The following is a 15102-nucleotide window of genomic DNA, read 5'->3' as shown; positions in this document are numbered from 1 at the left end:
AAATTTTTCAGTACATGCAATGAGCTAATGTCCCCACTTAGAAGAAGACAACTCGTTTCCAAAAATGTCATCTCAGGGGCAAACCACCAGGTACACAAAATGACAAAGGTATTGCTGTAGGAGCAATGAGTGAAGCTGAGAGACCTACCACCAAGAGTACAAATGCCACTTTCCTGCCTAAATATTTTGCCAGAAAAACCTTCAGGAGGCAACAGTCCTTGTTCTCTACATGCTGACACTGTCAGCAATGAACTACTCAGCTTTACACTTAAATCCCATCTTTGAATTTGCCCCCTCCTTCCCAACTCCTTTAAAGGAACCCATCAGGCCATATGCTGTAAACACGAACATTCTGACAGACACACAGCAGGATTTGGCTCCCCATAAAACACAGTGATCATGCTCATTTTCATTCTTAAAAGCAACAGTGGCTAAAAAGTCTAGCGTTTGTCTGTTAAAGACCTGTAAGAGCAGCCATGACTTTGTCCCCATATGTGGGACACCTTTCCTGTCGACCTTTCTCAGACTGAGGAAGACCAAATCAATGTCATGCTGGTCCCTGGAGAATGTCCAATGCCCACTCAGCAATCTATAGGGCCAGAGGAGCAAGGGAAGAGAAACATTCTCCACTCCCCTGAGGATGTGCGCTCCAGGGAATGAAAGGGGCAGAAGGCAGAGAGCTAACACAGCCACAAGAGAGAGCAATCCCTGCTGTCAAGGGTGAACGGGTATCCTGTTCACAAGTCAGAGACCTAAATTCCACTTCCTCCTTGAGCTTCTTTTACTTTAGTTCAAAAATTATTATAATTGTTACTATTATAAAAGGGAGTTATATTTATGAGTCAACACTTGCTGATGAGAGCCAACCTTTATTATTTACAAGACTTGTACTCTCAGTATAACTAACCCAAGTAAAACACATACAAAATGGCAATACATCTGCCTACTACTAACTTGTGGCATCCAACTATAGCATTGAGAAAAGCCCTTCAAAAGAAAAGCTGATTTTTTTATAAATTTGCCATATGGAGCAATTACAATTTACTATTTAAGAGAGTTCCGCTTAGCCAAGAAAATGTGATAGTTCACCCAATGCTGCCATCTTCAGATCATTAGTAAGTGATACACGATTCCCTCCCACCTTCCCACTCACAGACATGCAGAGATGGCTCAGTGCATCCACACAGTTTGCAGGCTCGGTAAGCTGTGCTCTCAAGTCTACAAACATCAAGGCATACTGATAAGGAGGTTAAATATTAACTATATAGAGCCACTTTTCATAGACCAGACACAGAGATACCCACTAGATGCCTCTCTTTGTACGGTAAACCACAATTGTGGTACTCTATATTTACACACAGGATAACCATTCTGGAGTGGGAACAACTGTACAAAGAAATGGCTGTTGAGATAAATACATTTTTTAAAGCCTCACCTGAAGACAAAAACTGGGTATTACACTGTTGTTACAAATAGGCTGATGAATGCAAGCACAAATGGGGGTATCCAGGCTTTCCTGCTCTGATTTCAAATCTTGGACCTGTCTCTGGCATACTTCCTAGACTGCAGCCCCAGACATTTTGCTCCTCTACAAACTATAGCAATATCCTGTCATCTGCCTTTACATTCAGTTCTACCTCATCTTTGGGGTGAAGTGTGGGTTTGCTACAACCTTGAAGTTTGCTACAACCAAGAGGTTCTTGAAGTTTCTGTAGTTTTTGAAGAGCCTTACACTAAAGTGCTCATCTTGTCCGGAAGCTGCTTTATGCTCATGACGCCGCCCTTGTTGCTCACACAGAAGCAGCTCTGCAGCATTTAACATACTGCTTTGCAGATACTGCCGAGCTCTTTGGGCTGGAAGTCAGTTTAAAGAAGACAAGTTCTCTATCAACCGGCACCTCAGGAAGTCTTCCATCATCCCCATATCACCACTGGTGAATCAGAGCTCAAATCAGTCCAGCAGTTTAATTACCTAGGTAGCCTCGTCTCCTCGGACGGTAAGATTGATGGAAAGATAGACAACAGGTTAGCAAAGGCATATAGTGCTTTCGGAAAGCTTCATAAAAGAGTTTGGAGAAATAAACACTTGAAGAAAAGTACAAAGATCAGTGTTTACAGAGCCATAGTGCTGTCTACTCTCTTATATGGATCCGAATCATGGGTCATCTACCGCCACCACCTGCGACTCTTAGAACGCTTCCATCAATGCTGCCTCCATACAGTCCTAAACATCCACTGGTCAGATTATGTGACCAATACATCTGTTCTAGAACAAACAGCAGTCACAAGTATTGAGGTCATGTTACTGAGAACACAGTTGCGCTGGGCAGGACACATCTCAAGGATGAAGGACCACCGCCTCCCTAAGATTGTGCTCTATGGTGAACTTGCCACTGGCTGCCGCAAGAGAGGAGCCCCAAAGAGAAGATACAAGGACTCCCTGAAACAACATCTCAGCCTTGGCCATATTGATTATCATAACTGGTCTACTCTGGCCTCCAATCAGGAGGTCTGGAGACAAACCATCTATAACGCTGCGGATGCTTTTGAGAAAGCACACAGGATCACTCTTGAGGAGAAAAGACAACGCAGAAAGAATCGTGCCTTGCAGAATACACCACCTAAGGAGTCTTTCTGCTGTGCCTTTTGCAACCGGATATGCCTGTCTCCTATTGGCCTTTTTAGCCACCAACGCGCCTGCAACAAATGTGGGTAGAGCCCTTCCCAAATCTTCATTCGTGAAGCCCAGCCATGATGATGATGACACTAAAGTGCTGCTCTGTTAGCCAAATCAGCAAAATGAGATGAAGAATCAAAGTGCCAAATGAAGGACTAGAAACAATTTTTATGCCAAGTGACATCAATGTAATGATCAAGACTGCACCAGGAGCACAAGACAGTGTTCAGTATGATTTTAATTTATTTCTCTTATTTATCAAAAATATGTGAAAGATACTTTACAGTCCTATTCATAAAACATTGTCTACATGGGTTTAAAAACTGTTAATCAGATGCATGGAAGAAAATCCTATTAAGGGCTATAAAATACTAATACAGATTTCTTCCTTCAGAGTCCTTGAAACAAAAGTCATTGGCAGCCAAAGCAGTACATCAGGAAAATACCACTGTATGGCTTTAGACATACACTGTCCTCTAGATGTCTGCGATTTGCCTGTGTCAGAGACAAGATATTGGGGTAGCTGGTCTGGCAAAGTATATGTGTGATTTTAAGAGTCAGATCAGTTGTCCTGCTATTGACAGGAAAGATACAGGGAAGATCAAGCCCTGGCAAACTCCAAAGCTGGCTTCCAGGGTAAACACAATGTCTGTTCTTCACAATCAGGTACTGCCCTGCATTATAAACTGGACTACCAAAAGAAAAAGAAAAAATCAGTGACAGCTATGACAGCTAACAGAAAAAATCGTTATTTGAGGGTGCTTAGAAATTTTCAAAGGCAGGAAAAAAGGTCTGATAAGCTCAACTCTTCTCACCTGTCTGATTTCTAAGGCTTTGAAAATCACTTCTCACATCACATAATTTTGCATTTGAGAATCTCCCTCTTGGGACCTGTGCAAAGAGCTTGTGTATGGCATTGGATGCTAGTGTCATAGAGTCAGTAGTTCAAAATCTGACTTGTCCATAAAAAGGCCTTTCAAGCCTTTCCACTTTGCCTAATTTTCTTACAGTATAGCTTAGAGACTGATACTTGTGTTCACTTGGCAATTTTCAGCATGATATATAGCATGAGATTTTTATCTGTTCTCTAAAAGTATCTTATAAAAATGTTGTCAGGATGAGTCCTGAGAACATGTCAAGCACTGATTTGTTTGTGCTCCCTGTCACGAGGGGGGAAGAATGAGAGATTGAGTAATTGCATGACTGCAACCCTGGCATGTGGGCAGGAAGAATCACCACTACAGGAACTGCCAGTGGCAAAGGGCTACAACCCCAAGCTGCCATGTAGTAGCACAATCGCGTTATACATATAGAAAATTAGCTGCCATGAAGACAATACAATTACTAATGTATGTAAGTACTTGCAAGACCAGTGCCAAATAAATATCCTTAAGAAAACATCTTTACATTGTTTCTACTGGATTTAAGATTTCAAAGGATATTTGAATAGACCACTCAATTCAAATGCATGCAATATGTTCACAATATGCAAAGATTAAATCCTTTTTCTTTAGGAGTCCTTTGATATTTTAGCTCTAAAAATATTCACATAGAGATAAAATCTCTCGTATAGTTGTAATTATCTCATAAGTAAATAGTTATATATAGCGAAAGACTTTTTCTAACTCTCATTATTAGAAATTAATCCTAAGGATTAATGAAATAAAGGTGTTTTCTTTCCCCCTGTAAAAGTTGCTCAAATTGCAACCAACTGTGGACTCAGAAATATCTGTGACTCCCATCTGTGCTTTCTTTCTTCATTCAGAGCTAGTGCAAATAAATTTTTGAATAGTTGCTTATTTTTCAAAGACATCAATAGTCTCCAAAAAAAACCAGCTGGGATTTCACATTTGACTGAATTATTCAAAATTCACAGTCTGTTGAGTAGTATCAGGAGTGCTCCACTACAAGAAACAAATAGATGTAACACAGGTAACCCAGGCAACTAGCCAATACAGTACAGTGTTAGAGTCCGGACATCAAGCAATACTGGCTATTTGACAGCTATTCATGCAGGAACATTACTGAGTAGAAATGCAGGGAGATTTTTGAACAACAAATAAATCTCATGATGAGCTTGTGAATAGATCAAAAGCAGAAAAGAAGTAAAATTCAATAGCTAAGTCTCATTATAGACAATTCACCTACCTCCAACAAAGGCAGTGACCCTATTCACAGCCAACAGCATTTCTAAATAAGAAAACAAAGTTTAATTTTTCAGAGTTACCTTCTTAAACTATTTTGTTTAGTCTGCCACTTTGAAATGCATTTAGGCTTAGTGAAATGAGGTTTCCTTTGGGGATTTCAAAGTGAATATATTTAACAATATTATCCTTTTTCCCTCATCTGACTGCTTTGCATTCAGACCTTTCACTAAGGGTGAATGCTTCGAACAATCTCTTTAAAAACAGACATTTGGGTAGATGTGGTGCTGCTCATTGGAGCACTGGGGTATAGATACACACCAGCCTTAGCATTTCTGTTGACAGCCACAGCACTCAGCATCACCACATGCAAACTCCTCTAATGCAGAGGCTTGACATACTCAGAGAAAGCATGGCCTACAGTGAGCTCACTTCGAAATTATGTTTCTTTATTCAGGAGTTACTGGAGAAAAACTCATAATGGTAAACCAAATAAAATTATCATCATGAGTTTGTAAGGAAGCAAAAGTGTACCTCAAGCAACACAATGCTACAACAGTATCAGTAAGGAGATAACTCTATACCTCCAACACTGCGGAGCCCAGACAAGACAAGACAGTGTCTATGGCAGCTGCCAACCTTGCAGGTGCAATACAACTTCTGAAATAAGATCCGGAGGACAGCCCTACTAACCATATTGTGTCTCCTGAGAGAATATATCTTTCTATTGTTCATTCTCACATGAAGGAGGCCCTCTTGCTACTCTGAAGAGCAAGCAGAGAGAGCAGAGGATGAAGCATTTTTGTGATTTTTCTGCTGTTCCAAAAAGTTACGTCCCACACAGTTGAAGCCACTGGATATCCCACTCCATATTTGAATTACTTCAAAATAATCTGAATTTAGGTTTGCTCTGCACAAAGATGATGTCTGTCCAGCCTTCCCATTTTATCTCAGTTGAAAACCTTGGAAACCTTTGGAGGTGCAGAATCAGGAACTTCAACACTTACACAGAAAGTCTCTCTGTACAAAAGGTTGTGTTTCCTGGCAAGGCAGCAAATTCCCTTCCACCAAAGCTAGCTGTCACAGAGGTGGCGCAAAAAATGATTGCCCCAAAAAGCACACTTGCCTCAACTTGCTCAACATGGCCAGAGAAAGAACTTCTAGCTTTTCCAACATAACTAATAGTGCTGAAGCTTAATATGCAGCTAAGGAGACAAGACCACTTAAACTGTAAACTGCTGCTTAGGTCATTTGTTAAACATAAGGCCTAATGCTTTGTTAAACATGAAGCCCTAATGCTTTGCCCTTCCTATTTCCCCTTCTCTATCTCATTTGACCCTTATCTTGAACAACTTCTAAAACCTAGGGGTTTAAGGTTTATTAATTTCATGTGGAGTTATGAAGAAAAAATTATGTGCAATAATAACCCATTCCAATTTATTTTACTACAGATAACATGAATTCACATTCAGTACTCCCTACATTTTAGCTAAGTGAGTATTTGCTCATTTCTTTTTCAAGCTGTTGCTTCAAATTTCAGCCATGCAGAGATTTCACACAGGTATTGTAACATGATAGTTTTGACATGATAGTTGAGACTCCAAGAGATGGGGTCCTCTGAAAGTCAAACTATAAAAAAAAAAAAAAAAAAGTTGAGTAAACACATCTCACTGCTGTCCAACCACAGTCTTCAGTCTGCGCTGCTTATGTAACACACTTAGTTTGTTACAATCCTTCACAATTCACAGACTGCAAGCAGGCATTGTCTTTACAGCTTTGCCATTCCTGTTTTCCAGATCTTTGTCCTGCTACTCTTACAAGTGAGGAACTGGCATAAACACTACCTATCAAAGCAAGAACAGTCCTGATTTTATAGGTTACAGGGACAAGGGCTGGCACACCGTAAGTGTTCTCCTCAGCCTTGTAACTTATGCTACAGCTTGGAGAGTATGACTCCTCCAGCATGGGTCAGGAACTTGAACATTTACATGTGGACATGGAGGCATGACCAAAGCAAGAGCAAAATTTGAAACAAATAAACAGACAAGAGATCATTTGTCTGTCCTTTGCCTGACAGCATGCCCATTTTACGGGTCACTGACCCTAGGACTGTTGCCCCAAACTGAATTGCATTGCTTAGGAAAACACCCAGAGAACAGACAGGACCAAACTCACTTTTCTTCCTACAGCATCCAGAGCCAGAATCTCTACAGAAGTCTAGCCCAGTCGTCAGGATCCATTTATCACAGTTACCTGTAGACTTCAGCACTGGTCCAACATTGTTTGTCCTTCTCTAAAAAGACCGACTTCTACTCCCCAGCAAGCATGCTAAGAAGGACACTCAGAAGAGAAGGCATAAAGTTGCAACACTCCATGAAATACCAAGAAAACATCTTCAGACTATGGAGGCAGAGTTCATTCTTTTGAACAAGCTGCAATGCCAGAAGGAAAGCTTATGGGGAAAACTGGCAATGCCACAAGGAAACCGAGTAAGGGGAAAACTGACACAGGATTCTCTTCCACTTATCCTGGGACACGCTTTTGACAGAATGGTAAAGTAAATCCGCAGCTTATCAAGAAGTAAAGGTGCAGCAACTAATCACAGTACAGGCAATCCTCATTTTATAAGCAAGGAGTTTACTGAATCACTGCCCTATGCCAGTCCACTGTCAGAACTGATTACTGCAAGATACAAGGCCTCTTTAGTAACTACCCTTGGCCAGCCCAGAGAAAGACCCCAGTGTCCTCCTTTACAGGAATTCCCATGGGGAAGACATCAGGCTCATGTGGTGCTTCCCACAATGCCATTCCCTGGAGCAGGTTGTGCCTCCTCTAACTGCCAGGCCAGTTACTGTAGATGACACTTGCACTGCAGGGAGTGATGCAGGAGAGCCACTGAGCCTCCCACAACATTTTAGCCAAGGAGGACTATGAGGTTCTTGTATACATGATCAGCTCTAAAAGTCCTAATGTACCTACTAATGAGAGAAAGTCGTATCTTCAGAAAGGGGAGAAGCCTCCTGGGGCTGAAAGGATCTCAGAACTTTTGCAAGCCCTGAACCTGTGCGGGCAAAAAACACATTGAAGAGACAAGAACTACTGGCCAGTGAAGTTTCAGAATTCTTATTTCAAGGAGAAAAAATGCACTATTTCTTCACAGTCATATCAATTTCAAATTTATTTCTGAAGAGAAAAAAAGGTAGGACTTCATTCCAAAATTACCAGCATCCACACTTATTTTCTAAATATTTTAAAAGAAAATTAAGTTCTTGCATCTATTTACTGAAAACTGATTTAATAGCTAAGACTTGTTTTCAAACATCACAGTTTCTAACAGTAACACTGCATTTAAACTCAATGTTCTTTTAATCACATAAATGCCAAGGGACTCCCAAAAGCTTTTGTGACTCTTAATGCATTAGCTCAACCTGCTTTGCAAAAAAGAAGCAAAAAAAGATAGCAGGCATAAGTACAAAAGTGTAAGTTCTATTCATGTCAAGCCGACAGACAGATCAAAGAAGAAAAGTAGCTCTGGGAATTTTAAATATCTATTAATTTTGCTACTAAAAATATATCCAAATTGAACATGTTTTTCACAGCCCCAAACAAAATCTTTCTCAAGTGCAGTTGAACATCTCCTTGCAGCACCCTGATTTTCAGCAGTTAGGACATGTGAAATGAATCTATCATAACCACAGAATAGTCAACTGAGTCACCACTGAGTTACTTGCCAAAAGTGTGTAAATTCAAAGTGAATCACATTCAGCAATACATGGAAAAAAGTTATACTGAGCAAGTACCTGTGAGCAGAGAGATCACAGTTCTTCACTGTACCGAAGTCAAAGGAATTTCCAGTGGCTGTGGTCCAGGAATAACTTACCAAATGTGAAGATCACTCTGAAATTGTCACTAGTGATCAGCTCCCACTGATATGCAAGAATTCTGTGCTTGTATAGGTCCTAAATTCATTGCAGATATATAGTATGGATCTGCACATAAGCTAATATGCTTACTCAAAGTCAAAAAATTAATCCTACAAAGGTGTTTACATTCTAGAAATGTAAAATGTCTTGTTAAACTATAATCTTAGCCGCTTTTATGTAGTCAAACTATATAATTATTACAATTATAGCCTACTGATTCAAGAGAAGGAAGAAAAATCTTCAGGAAGATAACAGTAGTATGTTTTATGGGGGAAAAACTTGTAATATGTGAGTGTCCATTCTTTCCAGCATGTCTTGAAAAAGCTCTGAGCTCAAACTGCTTTATCTAGCACTATGAGCAGATGCCATCTTTATGAATGCCATAGCGATGATCTATAGAAAGTTCTCTGTAAGTTACAGAATATATAAAACTTACAGCTAACAACTGAAACAAGGTTACCCAGTCTAAACTGATGCTTTGTCTGATGTAAAAGCAACCTAACAAACAGAATGAGGAAGTGGAGGGGTTGTTCAAAGTGTGCCTGAAAGGGCGCCACGTTGATGTTCTGTTGACCTTGACAACTTCAGCAACATCTGGAATCAAACCAAAACAACCAAAATTAACAGTCACAAGGAGGCTGTAACCTTCTCTGTAACCTTTTCTTTGGCTTCAACAATGCTCTCAGGCTTAGACTATTTGCTTTAACTTCCCAAAATCATCAATAAATCAAACAAAAACCTTTACACAATAATTTCATAAGGCCTACTATGTCTAAGGAGTAGCTAACAATTTGTTGCATGCTGTACCACACAAAGCTGGACAAAGTTTGAGTTTGGACAAAGGAAGAGACACAACTGCAAAATCATGTGTCCTCCAGAGTTAATTCTTTTTCCACCAAAGTCCATACTCATAAATAACCAGTTTGGGCAAGCAAATGATAAACATTAATTTTACAGCAACAAATTCTCTTTTGTTTGCCTGTGTACAGCTCTATGAACTTTTAGGAAACAGTACACATAGAAATGAGGTTAGTATTTTGCCCATGGACCTAAACTCATTGAAAAAAACAGCAAAGCCCCCCCGGTGCTCTGTAGCATCAGCATTGGACCTATAAATATATAATTAAGATATACTTACAAAATTATTACAGTAGATCATCCAAAAACATCTCAATTAAAATTTTATGGAACCATATTCCATCCAGCACTTTGATGCCATTTGATAGAAAGATGATGACAGGCACAAGAACCACTTCCAAAGTTGCAGCATTAAGTAATTAAGCCCTAGGCATACTTAGCTGTTTATGGATACCAGCCATATTTTGTCTTACTTCCATACTTTAATCTCTGCATACAAAGAAAATACCCAAGAACATGCTGGATGAAAGAATCAGACTGAACACATGAGTCAAGTCCAGCCCTTGAACCAATATTTAAACAATTTAGGTGTTTTGCGTGGTTGTGAACATTGTTAGGATTTTTTCATCTCCGTACAGATATGTATTTGAAGACTCTTTCCATAAGGTAGTATTTGGGTTATGCATAGTAGCTACATGTATGAATGTCCCCTTTTGGAAGCAAAATTATTCACTGAAATATTCCAGACAATAAAAGGAATAGTGCATGGTTTGAGGACTTCAGTGAGGCTGCATCTGGAGTACTGTGTCCAGTTCTGGGCTCCTCCGTACAAGGGAGACACAGAGCTCCTGGACAGGGTCCAGTGAAAGGCTACAAAGATGATTAAGGGACTGGAGCATCTCTCTAATGAGGACAGGCAGAGAGAGTTAGATCTGTTCAGCCTCAAGAAGAGACAAATGAGAGGGGACCTCATCAACATCTCTAAGTATCTGCAGGGAGGGTGTCAAGAGCATGGACCTATTGCTCTGCTTGGTGGTGCCAGGCAATAGGACAAGAGGCAGTGGGCAGAAACCAATGACAAGAAGTTCTATCTGAATATTAGGAAGAATTTCTTTGCTGTGTGGGTGACCACACACTGAAACAGATTGCCCAGAGAGGTGGTGGAATATCTCATCAGAGATATTCCAGAACCGTCACAACACAATCCTGTGCAATGTGCTCTGGGATCATCCTGCTTTAACAGGGAGGCTGGACCAGATGACCCACTGTGGGCCCTTTCAGCCTTACCCATTCTGTGACTCTGTGATTACACATAACTGGTTTGGTTTCTGCCTGAATGCAGAATCTCCTGGCTTTCTTCTCCTGATGTGGTCACCAACCCCCAAAAGAAGGGTGGGGGGTGCAGGATGGTAGCCATGGTTGCACCACACAGCGCAGCAGAATGCACAGATCCCTGAGCACAGGGAACCTGGAGCTAGTCCACCCCAATACCACCAGTCAGCTAACCAGGTACCCGCATTCAGAACCCCACCTGCAGTCACCAAAGCTATTTTTGCACAGAACTCCTCAGCTGCTATGGTTCCATGGAAAGCATGGGGAAAGCCAACTCCTCCACCTGCACACCCACAGCACAGACATTCCCTCGGCCCTAAGCAAGACCTAGAAATGGCTGAAATGCGCCACCACATGCTGAACTCCTTTACTTCCCCATATACCTGTGTGCTGCTGCCAGAGGACGTCCATGTCTTGTACAAATGACTCAAATAATGTGTCAGTACGAATGATACCAACACAGAGCCCAGGATTATCTCTTTCCTTCTATAAACAGGTGCAGTTAGGAACGGCAGTAGCGATATATTCCAAACCTTTCCTCTATTGCTTTTTCCCCCCATTATTTAAACCTTTATTCATGTAATTTATGAGCACTTTGTTTATAGTTGTTATCCGAAATGTTTGTCCTATTGTTGTTCACTGGAAGCTTATACTGAGTACTTTCTTTTGTCCCAGTTACATATGTTGTATAAAAGACACTTTATGCCTTTTTGCTAATACACTATCTACTCTAGGTCAAAAGCAAAAACAAATACGCAAAAAACCCTATCAAAATTCATAGACTCCTTTCACCTATTCCTCAACCTATCTCAACTGGATCCCACACCAAATCAGCAGATGTTTGCCACTTGCATGCACTCCTAAATTCCACAATTTTTTTCAAAGCTGTTTTTCAGGCTCACTTTCATTACTATTGTAGCAGAGCAAACATTCGGAGTGTGAGCTATTGAACTACCAGCAAAGATTACTATTGCAGAATCTGCAATTTCTTAATGAAAATGAAGTTGCTTCCGAAAATAAACAAACATAATTGGTAAGCCAGTGCTGTGTGAAATTTGCACCATTCTCTTGTTAACCTATATGTCAAAATGTATACTTGTGTGCATGCAAATTTACATTCGCAGTTCAGTAACCTCACAGATTATGATCTAACCACTTTCGGAAACAAAATGCTACAAGAAGTAAAAGCAAATCTAGTGTCTGGTTGCAATTTGTTATTTTAATAGAGCCTTTTCCTTTAGCGTTTCTAAGTGCTTAGGGCTTGATCTTCATAAATCACATCCTGTATAAAAGGAGCTATATTATTTCTACAGCAAAATTTCTAATTTCTTCCCTGATCCCAATTAAGTCAAATTAGTTCTCTTTTGCATTGAGCTCCCTCATTACAGGGCTGGGCCCAAGCATACAAACTTACAAGCACATTACAGAACAACACTATTTCTAGCTACTTGTGAGCACAAAATTTTGTCTCTTAAGGTAATCTGAGATCCTTTCAAGAAGCAGGTTACTGACCTGACCAACTGGGCACCCTCACAGCAACAGGCAAATCCCCCTTCACCTCCTTAACTTTGAGTGACACAGTACAAAGCAAAAGATGTTTATTTTTCATATTAATACATCCTGCATTGACCTATCCTTTGTACCTTCTGCTGATCAGAAACTGAAGGGACTCGTATCCTTGAATAGCAATGGATCCACTGAATCCTACTTCTCTCCTGCATGCAGCCTATTTCTCCCATCTCTAAACTGCAAACCATGTCAGCCCTACAACATCAGGTTCACTTTTCCTACCATACGAAAGGTTCCCACTTCCACAGCAAGCACATCCAAAACTGGCTTAAGTCCACAGTATTACTCTTAAGGAAAACTTAGATTAGGGTTCAAACTGCTCATTTACCCTGCTCCACAGACTGGTGACTGAGATATCCTCCCTCTTTTCCAGTTCTAGCTGGAAAGGTGGAAAGGGTTCAGGGAAGGAATAACATCTCAACAGCATGAGGAATAACTAAACAAACTATTGGTTTTCAATCCAGAAAAGGCGAGAACTAAGCAAGAAAATGTGTTCTGTAAACTCATGATGGCATACAGAAAGCCTACAGGGATGATTTGATCATTCTCTCCTCAAATACAAAAAAACCTAGCAGGAATCAAGTTAAAAACAACAAAAAGAGAGAGTTCACCAGATAGTGAATAGTTGAACCACAGAGTTCGTTGCCAAAGTTACCACAGGTACTAAAAATCTACGTGTCTTCAAACATAGAGCTGTTTCTGGACAGAAATCCTTTCAGGTTGATTACATACATAGAAACTACATTTGGTTTCCAAGATTCTGAATGGTCACAAGCTTGGAAAAACTTTGAAAATAATCAGAGATGGTCATCCTGTTCTTACATCTCCTCTAAGTAGCTATTTATGACTTGGGTACAAGGCATCAGCCATGGGCCTGACCAGCACAGTAAATCTTAACAGATTTCAAACCTGGAAACAGACTCTTCAAACACAGAAGAAAGGCCTCAGCAGACTGTCACAATTCCTGCAGAAAACATTGTGCATTTGCTCCCATTCTAGCAACAAAACTCTTCAAATTCTCCTTGTAGTAACTTCTCTGGAGTGCTAGCTTATCTTTATGTAATACCCAGCCACCTGGTTTTGAGCTACAAAGCTGGTTAGATATTTCTGCTAAGATTGTTTTCCCTTGTGCCACGAATCCCTGATGTGACGATCATGAAAATGCACTGCAGGAGAACACCGCAGTATTCTAAAATATTAAATATTGATCCCTGGAATCTACGAATTTTTTTTTCCCCCTTTAGTCCTGTTCTGTGATATATGTACTATCTTTTCTGCCCATCTGCTTGATTATGCATACTGTAGGAAGGACTTCACATCAGTGCTTCAGCTACTTTATCAAAAAGTTATTGCTGAAAGAAACCCTTAAAAATGGACACCATTACTTTTTATTAATTCTGTTGCAACATTTTGCAGAGCAAATCCACAAATTTTGGAATGGTTTTAGAGCAGCAGTCAGTGAGCCCAGCAACATCTCACCAATCAAAGGAAAGTAATCCATCAGTAAGTAATCTTTCTCTCCTGATTCAAACACACCTGTGTGACTTTGTAATGGTTAAGAGAGCCACAAAGTTTCATCAGGTTCCTCTTCTGCTTCTTCTGTAAGTTTCAGGTTTTCCACCTGGGCAATTTCCAAATACATCTGCATATGGGTGGTTTTGCTTGGTGAAAGTCAGGAACAGAAACATAGTCCAGGCCATCTACTGATGAACAATACAGATCATAGTATTTTGAGTCTCAAGCTGAGTAGCAGGACAATGTCTGGCTATAGTAGTCCATCATACCTGACTGCACCTTTATAGTTCTAGCTTTTACCCTGGGAATTGATTCGTCTTCCCTAAGGGACACACAGCCAAAATCAGAGTAATTTCATATGCCTCCTGTAAGCCCGTCAAAATTTCTCAAGCAGTTTTTAAGTCATATTCACTCCCAGCTCTTCGTGCTGCAGCTCCTTTATTCACTAACTAGAAGGTGTAGCTGGAAGTAACTCTTTTGTAAGAAACTCAATTATGTCACCCCTGGTACTCACTCTTGGGATCTGTCACACATACATGGCATGCTACTGGGATACAGAAAAAAAACTAAGCAGAGATTTGAATGTTAAACTTCAATATGCTCAGTGACTGCCACAGCTCTTGAGCTGTAATACCAGGTTTCAGTTGGCCAATACCTAAGTATTTTTATATGTCAGAATAGCTTCAGCAGGGGAACTGGTCACAGACCTACAATGGTGGTTAGTTCTCTACCTATCATTTCGCAACTATAAATGAGAAACACACGAGTAGTTCTGATTTGTCAGACATACAGTTGGAATGTTCAAAATCTCACCTACTTTCATACTTTTCTTCTCAGCTCCATTTGCTCATCCATGGAGGAAGACAGTAATCCAGTTCACAAGCTGTACTTAGGCCTAGCACTACCAGTTAGCCCCTCCGGGAAATCTAATCTTATGTTTGTGAAGATGAGAGACTGCAACAGTCAGTTCTGTCTAGTGAACTGACCACGAATGCTGTATCTTCCCAAAGTTACCAAATGCAATTCAGTCTTTATCCGCAATGCTCCTGTTTCTTCCATTCTGGTTATCTCCTCAACAAACATA

General features: G+C 40.4%; 1 protein-coding gene across 3 annotated transcripts in view; it reads right to left on the bottom strand.

Annotated features, from left to right (window-relative positions):
- TPH2 (tryptophan hydroxylase 2) overlaps positions 1-15102 on the bottom strand; it is an 86509-nt gene that overhangs the window by 44923 nt on the left and 26484 nt on the right. The window contains exon 9 of one of the 3 annotated variants that reach the window (XM_032689398.1): positions 8775-9338. The exons of the other annotated variants lie outside the window; for them this stretch is intronic. Within the exon in view, the coding sequence (XP_032545289.1) occupies positions 9276-9338 (63 nt within the window). The 3' untranslated portion in view covers positions 8775-9275. Of the gene's footprint in view, positions 1-8774; positions 9339-15102 lie in introns of those variants that run through there. 3 annotated transcript variants of the gene reach the window in all.

This window comes from Chiroxiphia lanceolata, chromosome 5, assembly GCF_009829145.1.
Source record: "Chiroxiphia lanceolata isolate bChiLan1 chromosome 5, bChiLan1.pri, whole genome shotgun sequence".
Lineage (NCBI taxonomy): Eukaryota > Metazoa > Chordata > Aves > Passeriformes > Pipridae > Chiroxiphia > Chiroxiphia lanceolata.
This window is presented reverse-complemented; position numbering and strand designations above follow the sequence as displayed.